This window comes from Rhineura floridana, chromosome 2, assembly GCF_030035675.1.
Source record: "Rhineura floridana isolate rRhiFlo1 chromosome 2, rRhiFlo1.hap2, whole genome shotgun sequence".
Taxonomy (NCBI): Eukaryota; Metazoa; Chordata; class Lepidosauria; order Squamata; family Rhineuridae; genus Rhineura; species Rhineura floridana.
Window position 1 is genome coordinate 104,640,438 of NC_084481.1, and position 22,978 is coordinate 104,663,415.

The 22,978-nt window shown below is 42.6% G+C and overlaps 2 protein-coding genes across 18 annotated transcripts in view; one reads left to right on the plus strand and one right to left on the minus strand.

The window, feature by feature from the left end:
* Positions 1 to 3,451, plus strand: part of LOC133376937 (sodium/hydrogen exchanger 10-like) — a 238,936-nt gene extending 235,485 nt beyond the window's left edge. For all 10 annotated transcript variants that reach the window (XM_061609941.1, XM_061609934.1, XM_061609937.1 and 7 more), the window contains 2 exons: positions 32 to 93; positions 3,191 to 3,451. In XM_061609941.1, coding sequence (XP_061465925.1) covers positions 32 to 93; positions 3,191 to 3,238 — 110 coding nt within the window. In that variant the 3' untranslated portion in view covers positions 3,239 to 3,451. The remainder of the gene's footprint in view (positions 1 to 31; positions 94 to 3,190) is intronic.
* Positions 3,122 to 22,978, minus strand: part of PPP6R3 (protein phosphatase 6 regulatory subunit 3) — a 158,084-nt gene continuing 138,227 nt past the window's right edge. For 6 of the 8 annotated variants that reach the window (XM_061609951.1, XM_061609949.1, XM_061609952.1 and 3 more), the window contains 3 exons: positions 22,621 to 22,771; positions 9,880 to 10,002; positions 3,123 to 8,321 (listed from right to left, as the gene is read on the minus strand). In XM_061609951.1, the coding sequence (XP_061465935.1) occupies positions 8,270 to 8,321; positions 9,880 to 10,002; positions 22,621 to 22,771 (326 nt within the window). In that variant the 3' untranslated portion in view covers positions 3,123 to 8,269. Of the gene's footprint in view, positions 8,322 to 9,879; positions 10,003 to 22,620; positions 22,772 to 22,978 lie in introns of all 8 variants that reach the window. The other 2 variants (XM_061609953.1, XM_061609948.1) reach the window with 1 other exon arrangement.

The window sequence follows — 22,978 nt, forward strand, 5'->3', positions numbered from 1 at the left end:
TTTAAAACAATTTCCCCCTTAAAATTTACAGCTACCTTGGGACACATTTTTGGAATGAGCGTTGGCAGTCACAGTACAATAAGCACTGATTTAGTAAGTGTAAATTAGATTCTGATATCTTGGATGTATGTTAAGAATTATTTTGCAAAATTATACTTAAAACTATGAGTTTTTTATTTAAGTTCAAACTCATTAGCATGATCACATCCTATTCCTTTCATAAAGATAATCATCACCTTTTGAGAAACTCTTTTGTGATCACAGAATCACCATCATTTTCTGAAGCTTATGATACAGGATAATCCTGCCCCTAAGAATTGCTAGTTAGCACCTCTGTGGCTAACCTGGCACCTGTAGTTGCCATAGCACTGGCAAAGGGCTTCCTTAGCACCCCCATGAGCTGATGGGTGGTAGGAGCCTGCCTTGCTCAAGGAGGGGGAAGTGGAAACAGCTTCTGTTACAGCACCAGGGCTACGGAGTCGTGGAGTCAGAAGCGATTTTGGGTGGAGTCGGAGTCGGTAGAAATGTACCAACTCTGACTCCTTCATAAATGGCAAATGTATGTTAACTAGTAATAACAAATTTACTGTAGTAAAATGGTAGCACAAGGCAATTCATCACCACCACGTGAATCCAGAGCTTGGAAAAGTTACTTTCTTGAACTACAGCTCCCACAAGCCCAATCCCTGGGGCTGATGGGAGTTGTAGTTTAAAAAAGTAACTTTTCCAAGCTCTGGATTCACGTGGTGGTGATGAATTGCCTTGTGCTATCATTTTACTACAGTAAATTTGTTATTACTAGTTAACATACATTTGCCATTTATGGAGTCGGACAGTAGAAAAATAGAGGAGTCGGAGTCGAAGGTCTGGCGTACCGACTCCACAGCCCTGTACAGCACTGCTCCAAATTGGCTTCTACCCTCCCCACTTCACTTAAACTCCCCTCCCACAGCAGCCTCCTATCAAGTTTAAACATCCATGTAGTCCTCATTCTTCTCTGACTTCCCTGCTACCTTTGATATAGTTGATCACTCTCTCTTACTTTGTGCCTTTTATGTCTAATGGCTGTTTTCAGACGGTTCTTTTCTAACTTTATTGTTCATTATAGCCTTAGTATCAAGCTTTCTATGCTTTCTTTTTTTGGGGGGGGGTCTCTTAGGGAATCTTTTCTTGGCCATCTGATACTCCCTCCTACATACTGTCCTTGACTGTCCACATCACGTAAGAAAAAAAACAATCCAAAGACCCATCTAGTCTAGTATCCTGTTCTCACAATAGCCAGATGTCTATGGGAAGCTCACAAGCAGGGAATTTGAAGAGATTCTGTTAATTGTCCCTTTCTGCTCTTAACACCATGAACAATTTGGTGTCATCTGCAAACCTTAGCCACCTCTAGGGTTCATACTCAACTCCAGGTAATTTATGAAAAGGTTAAAAAGCACATGTCTCAATGAAAGAGGCTTGCCCAGTGGGGTGGAGTCACAGTAATAGTTTTCCAGCAGCACCAAGAAGGGGCGGGGCAAGGCAGCACAGAGATCAGCAGAGTTAATTCAAGGAGTACTTTGCAACCTAAAGGAATGTAGGGTAATTGCTTTAGTTAGAAGAACAGTGGGGATAAAGGCAAGTTGAAAATTTTAATTCAGAGCAGAATACTTTCTGGATACAATGTCAACATTTAACACACAATTCATTGGAGATAATAAATACATGAAATACCACATTTAGGAGACACACATTATTCAAACAGGAAACTATTACAGTTCTTGCTTAGGTGGAAGGGATCTAAACTAGTGTGTTAAATTAATGAGACAATTGCATTTTCATAATGGCCAACGGCAATATTTTAAGATATTATGCCTCTATAATGTAGGACATGGAAACATAAATTGAGTCTGTAATTCTATATCTCAGGGATGATGAACCTGTGGCCCACCTCAGGTTGCTCAAGTGTAACTCTCATGTCTGAGCATTAGCCATGTTGCCTGGGTCTGATAGGAGTTGGAGTTCAACATTTTCTAGACAGCCATAAGCTGCCCTCCACTCCTATACTCGTATTTATTTGAGAGTAAGACTCATTGAACTCAAAGGGAATTACTTCTGTGTGGAAATGCATAGAGGTTGCACTGTGAAAATCATAGAAAGATTAATAATGCTAAATAAAGATCTAAAACCTTCTAGTGGACCATAATTCTTTTCAGCACGCTATGAGTAGGGAAGCTCCCATAAAATGAGATCACCATCAACTGAATAGGTTAACATAAGAAATGAGCTGCTTCTCCAATAAAGCTTTGATCCAGTCTACACAATCTAAATTAAGGAATGTTTCTTTGTAATACAAAAAAGGCATTCCTAACCATAGGCACAGACCAGAGGATGATTAGAAGGGTTTGTACACAACTCTCAAGCTACCCTAGTATATCTTCATAAAATACAATGAAGTGTGTTTGTGTAGGAGAATAGACTTCAGGCTTCTAGTACACCTCCAAGTAGCTCCTCCAAGCCTGAGAACCATCTGCAAAATAGTGGTTTACCTGAAGATGATGGTCGACATTCATTGTTGGATTGACGGCTCCTACTGGAAGTATAGGCAGGATCCACTAAAGCCTTTTGCCTCCTCTCCAGGGAGGAGTCATACGTCTCACACCAACTCTGCCTGTGGCTGGTGATGGTTGGGTGGACACAGGCCAAGAATTAAGGAACTTGCCTCTGGACACATGCTCAGCCCAAGAATTACTGATCAGTATTGGAACTGAGCTCATAATTCCTTTCAAACAAAAATCCACTTTGACTGTCCCCCATGTCAGCTATCTAAATCGGGGTGGGTAGGTGTTCCTAGTTGTTGCTATTGTGAGTCAGAAACCTTTATCCATCTATTGCAAATCGCTTACCAGATATAGACTGCACAAGTAGTTGCAGTATGATCTCTATCCTTTTGATATGTTTTAGGGAAACCATAATAAAGATTAATTCAAATAATCCTAGTTCACAGTAGTGTGATTATTGATCACTTTCCAGTATTTTACTTAGATATATAAAGAAGTTACAATTACACTTTCTTAAATCTGATGGATTTTGTTTCATTACAAAAGTGACTAGTTCTGAAAATGAATCAAAATTGTACCACTGATTTATTCAACTGTGTGGATAAATATATTTGAGATGTTCAAGCATTTAATTTTCTCTTATACAGGAGTATACATATTTAAGCTCCCAAAACCCCAATTTGAGAAGAGTTTAATGAGACATATACACCATGTTTCAGCACCACAGAGGAAGAATGTGAGATTTTATATAGAAACAAGTGTTTAAGTGTTTAATATCAGCTCCATGATGGAACCAGTTTTTTTAATTGGTTTTTGTTCTGTGATAGTTTTAATAATTTACAAGTTTTACAAAATTTTGTTTAGACATAACTACTAGTAAAACACCACTTTGTGTTTATATATTATATTTAGACTGTTCAAACTGTTCTTACGGTTATAATTTGTGTAATAAATTTTGAACTGATTTATGCCTCAGTGGAATTCAGATTAATGAAGCAAGAACCATGCCCATTGATGGTGTTTCTGATTTTGAAATTAGATTTACCTTTGGGTAAGCATGCACATATCAGGCTGTTTACAGCCACTGACTGGCTGGCTCTTGTGACAATCACAAAGCCACCTTTCTCCTGCTATCACCATAAATAGCCTTGGAGCAGATGAAGATTTAAAAAGCACTTAATCAAATAATACATACTAGGCACTTGAAAGTGTTTGCAGAAGGGAAACAGCCTGCCTCAGAGAGGGAGGGGAGAGATTTGCAGTCAGTATGTGCATCATTTGGGGAGTGAAAGCAAAGGGAAGCCAAGCTTACTCCACAGGGGGAGGGGGAACCCCCCCTTTTATAGGTACATCTACGCACCCCCTCAGGATTTGAAAGTCATGAATCGTTTTAAGAAACTGTTTTTTAAAAGATGCTTCCTGTAATTTCATTTTAAAAAGCAAAACAGATTAAACATAATTTTTTATCAACTCTGCAGGCATTGCCTGTTTTCTCCCTTTTATGCACCAAAAAGATCCTGTTACTTGGAAGTAAATCTCCTTTAAGTATTCTTTGCAGTCTGATCCTGTGCATCTTTCCTTGACAGTAACTAGGAAGTAAATCCCCCTTGGGCTGTGGGCGGTATATAAATCAAACAAAATAAATAAAATTGTCCCCTTAGAATCACATTCCAAAAAGCAAGAGCTAAATTCACATGTAGTTTAAACTAGCCCAAACTTTCAAGTGAACATACTCAAACTGAAAAAGTTTTAGTAGGTCTTTTCAACAAACAGAAATCACACTACATACTATTCAGTAGAAAATAAGAAACTCAGCAACTTTGAAAATCAGAATTTGCTGAATACTCCCCCCCACCCCAAGTGGTTCTGGTCCTCTCTCTTTCACCCCTTTGGTGTAACTGACTGGAGAGATTGAGCTGTAGCCAGTCAACATTTTCACTTTTCAAACACTGAAGAAGAGAAAAGAATTTAGCACAGCAGCAAAATAACTTAGTGTACAATTATTTTGATGAAGAAACCAGATGCTGCTAACAACATGTTCCAACGGCCAATTTTGATATTTAAAAGGAAAACAATCCAGACCCTCCTTTGGTGCTTACACTCATAACTATCCCAAATGAATTTCATAGAATCATAGAATAGTAGAGTTGGAAGAGGCCTATAAGGCCACTGAGTCCAACCCCTGCTCGATGCAGGAATCCAAGTTAAAGCAAACCCTACAGGTGGCTGTCCAGCTGCCTCCTGAATGTCTCCAGTGCTGGAGAGCCCATCACCTTCCTAGGTAATCGGCTCTATTGTCTTACTGCTCTAACAGTTACTTTCTTTGCTTTTGAGATACTTGTGTTCTTTCAAAGAGGCTATGAATGTCAAGAGACCTTTAGTCATATCCTGAAAGGGTCTTCTATGTGAATGTAAAGATGATTTCAGGTGGGTACTCTGGCTCCACCTTGTGGTAGAAGGCAAAATAGCACTGTTCTGTTTTTTAGATTCTTCTAACTTCCATTTAGCCATGGAGAACAGTTTCCTTATGAGAAGCCAACTCAGAGTAGAGCAAATAGGATCAACATATACCAGGATAACATGTGAACGTAACAGGAAAATGTATGAACAGTGACACAACAAGCTCTCTGCTACCAACCAGGAATAAAGAATTAGAAACCAGAAACAAAAGACAGCCCAATCTTGTAGGGAGTACCCTGAGATCATCTTTACATGCACATAGAAGTCCGTTTCACAGTAAGACCAAAGGTTTCTTCTCCCATGCATGGAAGATGATCTCAGGTGGTACATACATCAGCTGACCCATACAGAGTGGAGTAACAATAGTATTTGACTGTCTATTCATTTGGGATGACATGCTGTAACACCCTCCTCCTAAACACCGCCTCTGCAGAGGCAAAAACATCAGTCTTACATTGCTTTATGAAAGTGTTTGGACAGGCCCAGATGGCTGCGCGGCATATCTCATGAAGAGGAGCATTTAGAGAAAATGCAGTCAATGTGGCTGCTGCGGTAGTTGAATGTGCCGTAATCTTTGCAGGAGGCTGTAATTTTAAACTGATGTAGGCTAAGGATCTGCAAGCCTTAATCTACCGGGAAAGATTAGCAGTGGATACCTTCTTACCCAGAGATGAATGGTGAAAAGAAACAAAGGCGGCCTTGGACTGATGAAAAGGTTTTGTCCTAAAAATGTATACTTTGAGACCCCTCCTCACGTCCAGCGAGGACCAGGCCTTTTCCCTCGGATGAACCGGAGATGGATACAAGTTGGGCAAAATCAGTTCCTGCTGGCAATGAAATGAAGAAATTATCTTTGGATGAAAACACGAGTTGGTCCTGATGACTGTGGAAAATGCAGCAGGATTTAACCACAGAAAAAAGAGCATTCAATTCTGATACCGGCCTGGCTGACATAATAGTCACCAAAAAGAGGGCCTTAAATGACAGTATCTGTAAGGAAACAGAACCAAGTGGCTCGAATGGTGGCTTCTAGAGAGCAATTAGCACCTTGTGTAAGTCCCATGAAGGAAAATGGTGGTAAGTCAGTGGAGAAAAAACCATTGCCCCTTGTAGAAAATGCTTCATGAACAGGTGCGATGATAATGACTTGTTTACAAATTTAGATAGAATTGCAGAAACAGCAGAGGCTTGCTTCTTCAGATAAATTCAAAGAGTGGATGATCTTCTAAATGTCAACATTTAGTGGAAGTAAGCCCCCATGGAGGCAGGCTACCTAAGTTCTAATGGCCCTGGAAACTAATCTCAAACAAAGGACCTGCCTGTTTTAAATCAGAAAACAACATTAACACGAGAATCAACACAAATTAGTAAACAGACATCAAAAAATCACAGGCCTAGTCACCGAAGTGAGCAGAGAACAGCACAACCACACACAGTGAAAGCAAAACAGAAACTGTTCAGAAGAATCTAAAAAACAGAACAGTGGTATTTTACCTTCAACCATAAGGTGGAGCCAGAGCGCCCACCTGAGATCATCTTCCACACACAGGAGAAAGCTTACACTGCTCACGTCTGTTTCTTCTGTAAATCAAACATGGGACCCAGTGACTTCCCAGCGGTGGGAGCCAAAAGATACAGGTGCCTTCTGGTATTTAAATACCCACTTCCTGCTTTGCATGATGAGATGAGAATGAAACGGCACAGTGCTTCCCCTTTTCCTATTTGTTGTGAAAGAGTCCTCCAACACAGCTAAATGTTTATTTGGAATGCAGGTGGAAATGCATACTTGAACAGTGCATTTTTTTAAATGCTAAAAGGAAGGGAAGAATAAAGTGAAGAACCAGTATACATTTGTCTTTATTTCTGTATGCATTGTAGTATTAGGCACATAGCTTGGGACACTTTCTAAAATAAGTCATTGGCCATTGTTTAGAGTATCCTTTTGGCTTTTAAATACTGGTCAGGAAAACAAATGATGTAAAAATAAATGAATAACTTTCTATTAAAGAAATAAAAATGGATTTGCATCTAAAAGTGCAAGAGGTGAAGTACTTTAACCCTTTCACCAGACAATGTGGCAATATACAATATATTGCTTCTATTTGAGAAGGCGTTTGGAATTTTATGACATAGAAAATTATAAATTACAATTCGTTTCCATAATCACTATATATATATACACAAGCCAGTTATGAAAAAAATCTGGTTTAAAACTTACAGATGAAAAACTTCACACAGATCAAAGCAGTGAAAGTATAACAATTAACATGCTCAAGTGCCCAATTTTGATATTTAAAAGATATACTTTAAAAACACATGAACTGTAATTACATGAGCAGCAAGGGCATTTCATTATATTTAGTTGATTTGTCAAAAGGATTACAGTGTTTTAAATATGAAGATTGTTCCAAAAATGTTTTTTAATTTTATAATGCTCTGAATTAAAGTACATCTTGGTGAATGGGTTAAAAAAGTAGGTGAATCACTTAAAATACACAACATACCATGTGCACTTCAAAAATATTCTAGTGTTTCACCTGTAAGGTATTGTTTCAAGCAAACAAGACTTAACAGAACGTATGGCTTTACAGTAACATCAAATTTGTCAACTAAGTTGTAGCAATAAATATTAAAAATCCCTACCCATAGACTTACATTTTGATCTGGTTTAAACAATATAGAAAACAATTACCAATTGAAAATCTGCTGTAAAATGTTAAACACCAAAAATTATTTTTAAATCATTTTTTAAAATTGAAAACAGCCAAAACATTTAAAGGGCTTTGCAGATGAACATTCCTTTGCCAATCTGAAAGAAACATGGACTTCAGAATTTTTGGGAGTGAAAAATTATGAAAACTGCTAAATACTTTGGTCACTAATTGTCAGAGTTATGCCTCAAATACATTAGACTTGTGTATTCACTTTTTTTATAAAACTATTCTTACAGCCATTTTAACTATAGTATCACTACTATCGTTACTTGGGTGGCAAGATCTTATTTCACAGGCCACCCATCATTTAGAACAATACAATTATAAACATACGCAAAAATTTCTTGGTATTTCTCAATGTGCAATTTTTACACTTACGAATTTCTGTACAATGTCTTAAAATCTAGAATATAAATGTTGCTGGTCCTGATCCCTTGCAAAATTAGTGCAGCATTGACTGGCTCCAAAATTACTCTAGATGAAATCCTCAAGAGACATAAATCCTTGCATATCAGTTCATATTCTTCAGCCAACAGCAGTCAACATCACATATCATACAGGGCCATTAACTGATGCCTCTGCTAGAAGAGCTTGTTGATCAATCCTGAAGAGTTAAAAAAGGTAGATCTAAGTATTAACACAGTGCACCTTTTTTTTAAAAAAAAAAACCAAATACAGTTAACAGAAGAATGTTAGCACGCACAGTTACATATTCTTAAACTTCATTTCTGCTGGGGATGAAGATTAAGGGGTAATTATTTACAGAATAGATGATGTTTAATTAACTCAGTTCAAGAGGTACCCTTGGAATTTTAGAACAGAAAGATGGAAGGAAGCACTCTGAAGTGCTTTTAAACCTAGAGACCAAGTTTGTGCTATTTGGAAGCCAGTGTAGGAAATTGAGGAAGGCCATCACATCACATGCTCTGAATTAGAAAATGAAATAATTTTGGCAGCAGAGTTCTAGTCTCCCATGTTAGTCCTACTCACAGTAGACACATTGAAATTAATGGGCCTAACTGACTTAGGTTCATTAATTTCTATAGGTCTACTCAGAATAGGACTAACACTGAACACAACCCACTAAAGAGCACAGGTGAACCAGAAGTTTAGACAATGAGATCAAATAGAAATGCTAGAAGGTGACAATGTGGGGAGCAATCACTGAAACCTCAAAAGAATCAGAGTTTATGCCTGTTTGATAGGCTTGGATAGTCATGTTATGTGAGAAAAGAGATGGTGGCAGCAATTTGGGAAGGCTATCATTTCAGCCACAGATAGGGGATTTACAAACATTTGAGTGGGGGCACTTGCAAAAGTCAGTGCTTCTGCTCCAATGTTTGCCAACAGGGCAAAGGCAAGCAGGGCCTATGCCTGCTGCAAGCTGGGGGCATGTCCACCTTGATCCTTTGAGCGTGGCTGGCTCCCTCTTCAAGGTCCATCAGACTGGATACCTCCTTCCCATTCCCATATTTGCACTTTCTGGAAATAAAGATGTGCCTCTGGTACAGGGATGGGGGAGCATGTGGCCCTCCAGATGTTGCTGGACGCCAGCTCCCATCAGCCCCACCCAACATGGTCAATGGTTAGAGATTATGGGAGTTGTAGTCCAACATCGGGGGTGGGGGCACAGCTTCCCCACCCCTGCTCTTCCACACCATTAGGTTTCTAGTAAATAGAGATTTATTTTAAGGATTTATAACCTGCCTTGTAATCTAAACAATACCAGTGCAATTAACAATGATAATACAAAGTTATTGGTGATGTAGCTAAGAGATGTTGAGGGATAGGGTGTCAAGACATGTCCCCAGCTGTTCCTATTACTACCACTGCCCTTGGGGTTCATGACAAACCTAGCAGGAAAAAAAATCTTTATTTTTGCCACAAGAAAATGATTACTGCACCTCAGCTCATTTAGTTGCTTGACCTAAGAGTGTTCCTAAATATGAGGGTGTCCTCAAACTCTAGTGTTGTTCATAAGCTCTTAACTGCCTATTACAACCATGTGTTAGACTAGGGCATTTCCTTTTTATGATTTACCCTAGACACCTCTAGGTGTTGGAAAACATTTGTTTTCCAAGGCAGAATACAAATCCTTAAATAAATCCATCATTCCAATAGTAAAAACAAACCACAATTTGAAAAGTTGGCAATAGAGCTACCTCTGTTCCAGACCGCTGCTAGCAGGCTGTGGTGTGACAGGATTTTCTTCTTCAGCTTCTGTATTCTCTTCCACCACATATTTACAAGAAGCACCTTGCGAGGTAGACAATTTTCCTTCCTCACTAATGAAGAAACAGGTTACAGATTCATTTGTGTTTTAAACATTTGTATCATCATGCATTAGTGGGAGGCTGGGGTAGAAAGGGTCCAGAGGTCACATGCAAATCGATTTTAGAGATTTTTAGCAATATGACTGAAACATGGAAAACAAGCACAAGGTTGTGGATTCTGTTGACATTCATCACTGGCATCAGTTTATGTTCACTTAAAAGGAAGTGGACTGGAAAAAATGCAGGATGTAGATTACAGAGTAATAAAAAAGAATAAAGAATATAGATGGTGCCCAAAGTGAAAAACATTAATTGATCTTTACTGTACATACCGATAGGATTTCAACACTCTGAAGCCAAAAGTGAGGAGGAAGGGGGAAAAGAACAGAAAAGGAATATAAAAAAAGACCATTAAGATACTCTTAGAAAAAATAGCCCTTAGACTAAGCCCTATTAATGCAGCAAGCAAAGACGTAGTAGTTACATGAGAATTCAAAATTGCTAGGTGAACTAGTCCTTTTCTTTGGTGAAAATGTTCTGAGGGCACATGATTGTACTACTTTGTTGAAGCCACAAGTCTCTGGCCTACTTCCCACAAACAGCAGATGAGGTGGTAAGCCTGTGTCTGTACTGTACCACTTCAGACTGGAGGTGGGGACTCACACATAATTTCCATGTAACCTAGCCTTCCCCCTTTAGTGCTTGTTTTGCATGAGGGTAGGATTTTTATTTTCTTGGTCTGGAGGAATCCATTCAGTCACATAAGCCCCCACTTGCACTCTGAAGTGGTACACTCCACACACAAGTTTATTGCCCTGCTCATTGTTTATAAGAACTAGGCCTCAATCCAGATAAGAAATTGTGAGCAGTTTCATAAGTACCAACTTGTGTAAATTGTTCTGAGCTTCCAAAAGAATAGAATACAACTTTAGAGAAAAAGACAAAATACATAAGTGGGTGTCTGATCATTGCCCAGCCACCACTCACACGATTTGGAGAGGGGAACATAATTCACACACATGTGCACCCTTTATAATGCAATATATATATATACTAATTTATCTTCAGATATCTGTACTTTAGTACAAAATATTCTAAGAAGTGACCCTTAAATAATATGGGAAGAACACAGAATAGCATTAAAATGGGATTGTTGAAGGAATATAAATAAATAGTTTGGCTAAGCAATCACTATTAATATTCACAAAACATGAATTCAGTTCTAGATTTATATGTATTATGGCAAAACGAGAGCACTCAGCATTAATGCAAACAAGAAGACTAACATTCAACTCACCATGAACATTCCTTATCATTGGTGGATGAAGGATACCCAGATTGTAATCATCTCCTACCACTTACTGTTCAGGGAAGGCTTATGCAAATTAAACAACCTTTGACCCTTTCATATGGAGGAAGACCAGTGTGAAACATGGTGAAACTGACAGAGACAAAATTTTAATTAAAAAAAACCCCTAGAGAACTGGAACACTGAAGCCAATAACTGCTAAAACAGAGAAGGAAGAACATAGGAGTCTGCTTTATATGGAGTAAGGCCACTGGTGCATCTAGCTCAGTACCGTCTTCAAGGACTGGCAGCTTCTCTCCAGGGTTACAGACTTCTGAAGTCTTTTCAACCCTATTCAGAGAGACCAGGGATCAGACATGGGATCTTCTGTATCCAAAGCATGTATTCTACCAATGAGCTTCAACCTTTGCCCAAGAAAAGTGATAGGGCAAGACAGACAGAAAGTCAAATTACGCCCAAACGAAGCCCTGGGAGAAAGACAAGCCACCCCAGCCTACCCTGTGAGCAGTGAGACAAACCAAGGACAAGCCCAAATGGAGTTGGATACTCTCCATCCATCCAAGCTTCTACCAAGCATGTAGAAGATGTCTTGCTGAAGAACCACTAGCATGGCATCCCCAAGGGTAAGTCCTATCTAACCAACATTTTAAAGTTCTTTGAAAGTAGGTGTCAATCATTCAGTTAGAAAGCTTTTCCTGAAGTTCAGCTGAAATCTGGCTTCCTGCAACTTGAGCCCATTATTCCATGTCCTGTACTCTGAGACAACAAAGAGATTGGACCATTGGTCTCACCTGAAGGGTGATTTTCATAGGAGGACTGCCATCAAGCGGGTTATAGCTCCACCTATCGTCCAAAGGAAAGAATGTTCTGAAGTCAAGACTAGGGGCGTCAGGCCCCTCCCACTCTCCAGTTCATTCGCAGTGAGTCCAAAGAGAGATATCTAAAAATGCAGGGAAAAAGGCCAACAGGCCTACCAGCAAGAACATAACACAATAGTATTCATAAAAATATGACTCTCTTAACGATATAACAGTAATAGCAGTCTTGAGTTCTCTAATAAATGTAGATATAATAGCGTAACAGAAATATATAAAAAACCCAGAGAAATATCTCGGTATCCTCCAACTGGGAGGGTCGTGATGGCAGTCCTCCTATGAAAATCACCCTTCAGGTGAGACCAATGGTCCATTTTCCATAGGAGGACTGCCATCAAGCGGGATGTACCAAAGCAGCCCATAACAGGGAGGGACCACCCACATCCTAATCATCATTAAGAACCTATTGCAACACTCGTCTGCCAAAAGAGGCATTGGCAGATGCATAACGATCTATTTTGTAATGCCTTATAAACGAGTGTGGGGTAGACCAAACAGCAGCTCTGCAGATATCAGCAACAAGAGCGTTGGTAGCAAAAGCAGCCGTAGTGGCCGCTGCCCTAGTGGAATGAGCTGTTATGCTAGCTGGAACTGGAAGCTTAAGGGACTCATAAGCTAAAGCAATACATGCACGCAACCAGTGGGATAAGGTGGAATTAGCTACTTTATGCCCCATAGAACGCGGATGAAAAGATACAAATAAAGACTCAGATCGGCGTATATCCTGGGTCCTGGACAGGTAGGTCTTGAGAGCCCTCCGGACATCCAACAAATGCCAAGCCTTCTCGAGAGTATGGGTAGGATTCGGGCAAAAGGAAGGCAGAACAATGTCCTGGTTGCAATGGAAAACTGAATCGACCTTGGGACGGAAGGAAGGATCAGTCTTCAGCACAACAGAGTCCTTATGGAAGACACAGAGATGGCGGGCAGAAGACAATGCGCCCAGTTCTGAGACTCGTCTCGCAGAGGTGATCGCGATCAGGAACAAGACCTTGAATGCCCTCAGAAAGCGTTTGATGAACGGGTGCGATGCAATTGGAGCACCAGTGGAGGATACTGAGAGGATGGATGACAGAGTGGACGCATGTCGACGTAAGGTGTTGTGTCTAAGTCCCATCATGAGGCCCCTATGAAGGTATTGCAGTACCTGTTGTATTGTGGCCTGGGACGGATCGAAGTGCTGGGACTGACACCACCTGGAGAAGGACACCCAAGTATGTTGATATATACGAGTGGTAGATGGTCTTCTCGAGGCCAAGATAATGTCAATCACAGCGTCAGACAGTCCAGCCGACCTCAAAAGCCACACTGTTAGGTTGAGCCACTTGGGGTCCTGATGGCACACTGGGCCCTGGGAGAGGAGGTCTGGCCTGACTGGAAGTGTCCAAGGTTCCGTCACCGACATTGCAAGGAGATCCGAGAACCACGGGCGACGGGGCCAATATGGTGCTATCAGAACCAACTGTGCCCTTTCGCGTCACGCCTTCCTCAAAGTTCTGGCTACTAGTGGTATTGGAGGGAAGGCGTACAATAGGCCATCTGGCCACGGTAGCGACAGAGCATCCACCGCTTCCGCTGTCATGTCCAGGTATCGTGCGAAGTACCTGGGTAGCTGGTAATTGCGACTGGAGGCAAACAGGTCGACTGAGAAGACGCCGAACCGACGCTGGAGAAGATGGAAAATGGTCGGACGAAGTTTCCATTCTCCTGGAAAGACCTGTTGTCTGCTGAGCCAGTCTGCTGTCACATTCCAAATTCCTCGGAGATGTTCCGCTTTCAAAGATTGTAGATGTTGTTCTGCCCAGTCGAAGATGAGGTAAGCTAGGTTCTGCAAAGAACGGGGTTCCCCCCTGTCTGTTTAAATGTGATTTCGCACACGTGTTGTCCGTTCGAATGAGAACATGGTCCAAGGGGAACAGAGACTGAAAATGGATCAGAGCTAAGTGGACAGCCTTTAGCTCCAGCCAATTGATGTTGTGATTCTGCTCTACTGCGGTCCAGACCCCCTGAATGAAGTGGGAGTTGCAGTGGGCACCCCAGCCGAGGAGACTGGCATCTGTGGTGATAACAGTCCTGCGGGGTTCTCTGAATGGAGTGCCCTGGGTGAGGTGTTGGACCCTGGTCCACCAGTGAAATGAAAAACGCAATGCGGGGCTCAAAGGAATTGCTCGATGATTTGAGCTGGCAATGTCCTGCTGAAATGGTAACAAAGCCCACTGAAGGTGGCGAGAATGAGCTCGAGCCCATGGCACAATATGGATGGTGGATATCAACATTCCGAGAGCTCTGGCTAAAAGTATGACGTCTGCGGTTGCGTGACGCATTAGAGATCTGGTGATGTCTATGATAGCAGTTATGCGGTCTGGAGACAGGAAGACCGTCGCCTGCCGGGTGTCTAACATCGCCCCTAGATGTTGTAGGCGTTGGGTTGGTTGTAGATGGCTTTTTTTGAAATTGACTAGCCAGCTGTAGGTCTGGAAGACATGGAGCGTGAGCTTTAGATGTCGATGAGCCAGCTCCCTGGAACTCGCTCGTATTAAAAGATCGTCCAGGTAGGGGTAGATGTGCACCCCTTGAAGTTGGAGGTAAGCTACTCTCGGGGCAGACGAGAGGCCGAACGGCATCACTCAATATTGGAAATGCTGGGGGCCGAAGGCAAACCAAAGGAATTTTCTGTGGGCTATGCAAATGGGCACATGGAGATACGCTCCCTTTAGGTTGATAGAAGCCAGGAAGTCTCCTTCGTGAAGGCTTTCTGTAATGAAGTGGAGTGATTCCATTTTGAATCTGCGATACTTTACAAAACGGTTGATGAACTTGAGGTCCAGCACCGCCCTCCATGACAGATCTCGTTTGGGCACAGCAAATAGGAGGGAGTACACCCCTTCCGACCTCTCTGTTGAAGAGACTGGCTCTATTGCCGCCGTGTTCAAGAGGTGCTGTATGGCTGTTTGCATGATGCAGTGCCTGCATGGTGCCCTGGGCCAAGGAGAGGGGTGAAATCTGTCGGGAGGGGTTGTCCAAAACTCTAGTGCATAGCCATAACAAAAAAGATCTCTGATCCAGGGGACCTAAGTCAGACACAGCCAATGGTCTCCAAACAGAAGCAGTCTGCCCCCGACTGGTATCACGTCCTGGGGGAATGGAAATCAGTGGTACCGAAAATGCGGCCTTGTCCCCTGGGCCGCGCTCCTCGAAAGGGCTGGGTTGTGCGGTATGAGGTGAAACGTCGGAAGGGCCTGCGATCAACGTTCCTGACAGTGGCCAAGACAGACTTCAGAGCATCTTTGGGGTCAATAAGTACTGCCTTTACGGCGTCCTCGCCAAAGAGTAGTGAGCCCGAATAAGATGCCCTTGACAAATTGACCCTGGCTGTAGAGTCCACTTGCCAGTGATGAAGCCAAAGGGTCTGCCTAGCAACTACCTGAGTTGCCATAGCTCTTGCTCCCAACTGATGTGCGTCCAAGGTTGCATCAGCCACAAACGCCGCCGTTTTACATAATTTCACCAGTGACCTCCTCATAGAGACCGGATTGGGGTTAGGGTCATCTAAAAGGTCATCCAACCACATCATCGCTACCCTGGAAAAGATGGAAGCTGATGCAGACGCTCGCATAGAGAATGCGGTAGCCTCATGGTTCTTGCGTAATGCAAAGTCCAGCCTGCGCTCAGTGGCGTCCTTTAAATGTGAATCTCCTTTCCTCGGCAACAGGGAGCTAGAAACTAGACTGGAGATTGGCTTGTCTATGCCAGGGACGGCCAGTTTGTTGGTGAACTCAGGAGCCAAAGAGTAAAGCTTGTCTGCAAGGGCGTTGAAACGGCGTGTTTGTAATGGGTGAGACCATTCGTCCTTGGGCAGCTTTGTAATAGGGTCTGGCACTGGAAGGTAGTGCTCCGCTGGAGTGGGGGATTTCAGGACCCTGGCCCCCTTAATTGCGGGAGTGGCAGCTGCAGGTTGTGTAGATTGTAGACCAAGGGTATTCAGTACCCTGCGAGCAAGGGGCTGATAATCAGAGGTGTCAAACAGACGATAGGATGTGTCTTCCTCTTGTTCCGATTGGTCACTCCAGTCGTCACCTTCGGCTTGCATGGCATATGGTGGGTCCTCCCCACAAGAGACGTCATCGACAAACCTGCCCCTGGCGATGTCAAAAGGGTTTGGGGAGCATGATGGGCCTGCCTCATTGTGTACATAGTGGCCCAGATCCTCAGGTTGTCTGCAAACATTCCACTGAGGTGCAGCAGTGACTTGTGCATGTGTCTGTGTTTGAGAAAAGAAAGACAGCATGTCTTGTAGTTGCAAAATGAACTCATGAGACAGCTGCAGCCCCGGTGTGGAGGGTGGTTGTGCTTGCAACGGCAAAGAAGTGGATGGCTCGGCAGGTTGAGAAGAGGAAGAGGCCCTTGGTGGTAATATGGGAGGAGGATAGCTGGCTGCTGGCTGGTCAGGAAACCCTGGAAAATCCTCCTCAGAGGATGCATTTGGAGAATTAAACAGACTTGTTAGTGGTTCCTGGCCAGCCTCCTCAGAAACTGGTACAGAAATGTAGCATGCCCGCTTGGTTGTGCTGTGGCTGGATATGTGCTTAGTTTTGGCAACCGCCTTGATGTGTTTGCGCTTGGTTGCCTTAAGAACATAAGAACATAAGAAGAGCCTGCTGGATCAGGCCAGTGGCCCATCTAGTCCAGCATCCTGTTCTCACAGTGGCCAACCAGGTGCCTGGGGGAAGCCCGCAAGCAGGACCCGAGTGCAAGAACACTCTCCCCTCCTGAGGCTTCCGGCAACTGGTTTTCAGAAGCATGCTGCCTCTGACTAGGGTGGCAGAGCACAGCCATCATGGCTAGTAGCCATTGATAGCCCTGTTCTCCATGAATTTGTCTAATCTTCTTTTAAAGCTGTCCAAGCTGGTGGCCATTACTGCATCTTGTGGGAGCAAATTCCATAGTTTAACTATGCGCTGAGTAAAGAAGTACTTCCTTTTGTCTGTCCTGAATCTTCCAACATTCAGCTTCTTTGAATGTCCACGAGTTCTAGTATTATGAGGGAGAAGAACTTTTCTCTATCCACTTTCTCAATGCCATGCATAATTTTATACACTTCTATCATGTCTCCTCTGACCCGCCTTTTCTCTAAACTAAAAAGCCCCAAATGCTGCAACCTTTCCTCGTAAGGGAGTCGCTCCATCCCCTTGATCATTCTGGTTGCCCTCTTCTGAACCTTTTCCAACTCTATAATATCCTTTTTGAGATGAGGCGACCAGAACTGTACACAGTATTCCAAATGCGGCCGCACCATAGATTTATACAACGGCATGATGATATCGGCTGTTTTATTTTCAATACCTTTCCTAATTATCGCTAGCATGGAATTTGCCTTTTTCACAGCTGCCGCACACTGGGTCGACATTTTCATCGTGCTGTCCACTACAACCCCGAGGTCTCTGTCCTGGTCGGTCACCGCCAGTTCAGACCCCATGAGCGTATATGTGCAATTCAGATTTTTTGCTCCAATAGGCATAATTTTACACTTGTTTATATTGAATTGCATTTGCCATTTTTCCGCCCATTCACTCAGTTTGGAGAGGTCTTTTTGGAGCTCTTCGCAATCCCTTTTTGTTTTAACAACCCTGAACAATTTAGTGTTGTCAGCAAACTTGGCCACTTCACTGCTCACTCCTAATTCTAGGTCATTAATGAACAAGTAGAAAAGTACAGGTCCCAATACCGATCCTTGAGGGACTCCACTTTCTACAGCCCTCCATTGGGAGAACTGTCCGTTTATTCCTACTCTCTGCTTTCTGCTTCTTAACCAATTCCTTATCCACAAGAGGACCTCTCCTCTTATTCCATGACTGCTAAGCTTCCTCAGAAGTCTTTGGTGAGGTACCTTGTCAAACGCTTTTTGAAAGTCTAAGTACACTATGTCCACTTGATCACCTCTATCTATATGCTTGTTGACACTCTCACAGAATTCTAATAGGTTACTGAGACAGGACTTTCCCTTGCAGAAGCCATGCTGGCTCTGCTTCAGCAAGGCTTGTTCTTCTATGTGCTTAGTTAAACTAGCTTTAATAATAATGCCTTAGACTGTTTAGGCTTGGTTGCCTGAGCTGTTACTGGCTGTTCCGCCATCATATACTCCCAAGGGTTTCAGTACACGGCCACGGATGGGGCAGAATGTACAGACCCGAAAAGCTCAGTACACGGCCACGGATGGGGCAGAATGTACAGATTCAGCAGCGTTGGTACAAGGCCACGGATGGGGCAGAATTTACAGCCTTGGTACACGGCCACGGATGGGGCAGAATGTACAGTCCAAACAGCTTTTGTATAGTATCAACAGCCTTAGTACACGGCCACGGATGGGGCAGAATGTACAGTCCAAATAGCTTTGTATATTATCAACAGCCTTAGTACACAGTCACGAATGGGGCAGAGTGAACAGTTCAGTCACAGGTGAGAATGTTCAGGGTCAAACAGTTGCAGTAGACAGTATTTGCAAAAAACAGCAGAGCAGGTTTAGTAGAATTGTAGGATCCTATATGCAGCACACACACAGAAAGTAGATCGCACTGTGAGAGCTGACTTGCAGCCTTTGGCGCTATCCACAGCCGCGGAAGCTAGACCCCTTTGTCTACTGAATAGGCTAACATAAAGATCGGGAACAGAGGGACAAACAAAATGGCGCCCGCGACAAGAGCGGGAAAAATTTTCTATCAAAAATTGTGGAGGGACGAGGAGGGAGCAATGGCGGACTGAGGATAAGCAGCGATCCGAAATGGAGCTGATCAGAAAAAATAAATGCGAGAAAAAACGGCCAGAAACATGTTCTTCAGTCGCGGGGCTGAGAGACGCAATCGCGGCTTTAAAAGCCAGAGGAAAAAACTCTTACAAGGGGACAGAACGGCCAGCAAAATTCCCGTAGCCACTGAGGCAGTAGCAGGGAATAGTAATAAGCTGCAGCCGCCTAGAGACCGTTGCGGCGAGGTTTTTTAAGCCGCGGAACGAGTCAGGGGAGGGGGGTAGAATAGCCCAAGGAAGGAGAGCCGCAGCCACAGGCTCCTCCACCTCGAAGAAAAAATGTCACAGCAGAAATCAAAAGGGCAACAATCCAATGAATACAGGGACTGAAGGCAAAAGGAGCCGAGTAGCTGGCACCTGAGGTAGACGGCAAGCCAAAAACGGCACGGAAAAAAAACGGCGGAGCAGAACAGGAGCTGCAGCCGCAAGCTCTCGGCTAAAGCTGCGTCCACCGCCTGAGGTAGAGGAAGCCGCAGTCTTCCTAAAAACGCCGTTAGGCGAGGCACTGGGAAAAAAAAACACGGGCAAGGGAAAAAACCCCCAAAGAAATTCCCCAGGAATAAAAGACAATTTTAAACAAGGCCGTTCAAGACAAGACAGAGGGAAGGAAACGAACAGGACTACACACAAAAAAAACCTCCCACCCTGTCACACAGAAACACAAAAACGTATCTAGAAGCTATGCTATCAGTAAATTCAAACTTGTACGGACGAAAGGCAAGAATGAACTGGAGAGTGGGAGGGGCCTGACGCCCCTAGTCTTGACTTCAGAACATTCTTGCCTTTGGACGATAGGTGGAGCTATAACCCGCTTGATGGCAGTCCTCCTACGGAAAACCTGGACTTCTGTGTGCTAACCTTTCAAGTACTTAAAGAGTGTTATCATATCTTCCATAAGACTTCTTTTCTCAAGGCTAAACATGCAGAGTTATTTCAGTCTCTCCTCATAGGGCTTTGTCTCTAGTCCCCTTGTTTTCCTCCTCTGTACTTGTTCCTGTTTGTCTGCATCCTTCTTAAAGTGTGATGACCAGAACTGGATGCAGTGCTCAAGATGAGGCCTAACCAGTGCCAAATTAATTCAGTCCCTGTAATGAAGTCCCGTAAAACGTTCTGTTCTGATTTGTCTAAACAAAACCACCTAGGATACGTATACTTATAAATGAACCAGAAAAACTTGCAGACATCACCACACTCTGGAACAGATTTTCTAGACATTATCTTTCAAAATGGATGCCACCAAATTTCAACTGCACTTATTTCAGCTCCTAGTACATTCACAGACATTATTCTGTTGTAAGGCCTTTGCAAGCACACCTTTGAAGGAGTTCGTGCACAAGCTGCTTCAAAGGGTACTTTTGCACAGGGCTTTAATCTGAACTCGGTGGCTATGCCATCTTGGTCCCTTTTGCTATGCGATCTAGGTCCCATTTAGCCCCCAAGACCATTTCCCCAAGCCACAGCTTGGGAAAATGGCCTTTGGGACCCCTTGAAGGGCCATGATTGGCCCAGAGACTAGACGTTCCTCACCCCGATGTAAACTGTACCAACTGTCCTCAGTTAAGTATACCAAGAATTTTATTTATGCCCTGGCTTCCTGTTGAAACACTCATGGTAGTTTACAACATGATCAGAACATTAAAAAAATTGGAAAAACCACAAAGGCAAGAGGCAGAGATAAAGAGAGGCAGTAGATCCATGATTCAGAAGCTGGTATGTCAGGAGATAGAAAAATCCTTACTCCCCAAAAATCTGGTTACTGCAGTTCACAGACAAAAGGACCATGAATCCCAGTGTAAGTTAGTCTTAAAGTGGTACTTTAAGGCTTAAAGAAGGCTTAAATATAATGCAGTCTGAACTATTTCAGGAGCTGGATATGCCATGAAGCTAATGCTAATCTACAGCTGGTATAGCACAGTGAGGAGGAGAGCCTGGCTGGGAGTCCAGAGTCTGTGAGTTCAAAAACCGATCGTGTCTCCTGGATGTCAAGGGTCAGCTAAAGATCACCCCCACAGGGTGTGGCTCAGGGGTTATGTGACCTGCCACCTGTACAGCCGTGGGCAAGCTGCATAGTCTCAAGGAGCCCAGTTGACCCCCACCTGGCAGTTGCAGACAAGGAAGGGGCTGGCTTGTGCAGCTGTGGCAAGCTGAGCATGCCCTAGCCAGCTGGGGAGGACTAGCCTCAGAGGGAGGCAATGGTAAACCCCCTCTGAAAACCACCTACCATGAAAACCCTATTCATAGGGTAGCCATACATTGGGATCAATTTGAAGGCAGTCCATTTCCATTTCCATGCTAATCTCAAACGTGGTGGGATTGCACCGTTTCTACATAATGGTTCCACGTAGTCCATATTAATCTCAGATATAACAGGTTTCCCTTTAAGACCACCTTTGATGTTGATAATATTCCAGGTTATTCCAGATGAAATTTTGGATAATCTTACATCATTAGCATGTATAATGCTATACACCATGCTATCAGGCTACCTGCTTCCATTCCAGCTGGTCATGATAAGAACTGTAACTTGAGAACTGGTGCCTGAGCGTGCTTTTTCCCTTGTTCTTTTCCCTCATTTACATTGTTAGCCTAAGAGTAGTTATTTAACTTTTGTAAATTGAATTGTTTTATAGATGTATTTTATATTGTATTTTTATATTTGTGTTTTTTGTAAGCCTCCTTGGGGACCTTTGGCCGAAAGGCGGGGTATTAATTAATTAATTGATTGATTGATGATGATGATGATTATGGCAGCAAAAATCATGTGGCCAGAAGGTGGAAATTGGCACAACCTCCCAATGAAGATGAATGGCTGAATAAATGTTTAGCACTTGCAGTAATGGACATGTTAACTTACTTTGTGAGTAAGAGGGAAGGGATATCAAGAGGTACAGAATGTATGGATGAGTGGGTATAGTTTATCCATTACTAGAATGGCAGATACAGAAATCAAAGGACTGATATGTTTTTATTTTAATAATCATTGGTATATTGACTAGGTTGCTGCTACATTAGGGTATCAGAAAGCAGAAACACATTAGTTCCTATTAACTGAGGGGTCACATGACTGAGGCGACCTATTCCCTTCAGAAATTAACTACAATTCCTGTGGACGCCTGGCAGTGCACAAGACCCACTGGATGGATGATCATCCAAGGAGAATGACTATATTGCTACTACATTAAGGTATCAGGAACAGAAACAGAATAGTTATTTTTATTGTTAATCCCCCCCGCTAAGATTCTGACTTTTGAGAGGAGTTTCCCGTCCCCTTCCTTGTGTGCATATATTATTATTTGTCTACAAATAATAGTTGCAAACATATCTACAGAAGTGTTTTCATTCTTTTGTGTTTTATGTAATTCTTTTTCATTTTTTCTTATTGTTTGTGTTGGAAATGTGTGTACTATATCATCATCATCAATTATTATTAATAGAAAGGTAGATTATGAAATATCAAGCCTTCCAACTTTAGTCAAACAACACTTTAATACCTGGATTTTTTGTAGCAAGTTCCCTGTTTTGCCATGGACGTATGTTTTTAAATGCTTCTAAAATGTAAGACTGAATGTCAGGCCAACTTTTTAAAGATTAATATAATCAAAACCCATGTTCTCAGGTTGAGTGAAAGCATTAGCGTTTTCCTACCTTTTGAAGACAGCAGTTTCAGTTTTAGCATCTACAGTAAGGCTAAGGGTCTCCTTCATGCTGCCATTCATTACTGTCTCAGTCACCTTGTCTGCATTTTCCACATCATCTTCCCCATCAGAACCAGCTTCCATTGCAACACTTCCTGAAGCTGGAAAGAAGAATTTGAACAAAGAAACGACCAATATTTATTCATTCATTTAAAAGCATTTTACCTGCTGTTCAGCTGAAAATGCTTCCAGAGCCAATAGTGACTCTGAGTTTTGTACAATTCTGGAACAATGCATTCTTTGCCATTTTTACAGCTGTTAATTATCACAAAATATGAACATGTAATCATTTATAACAGATATTTTTA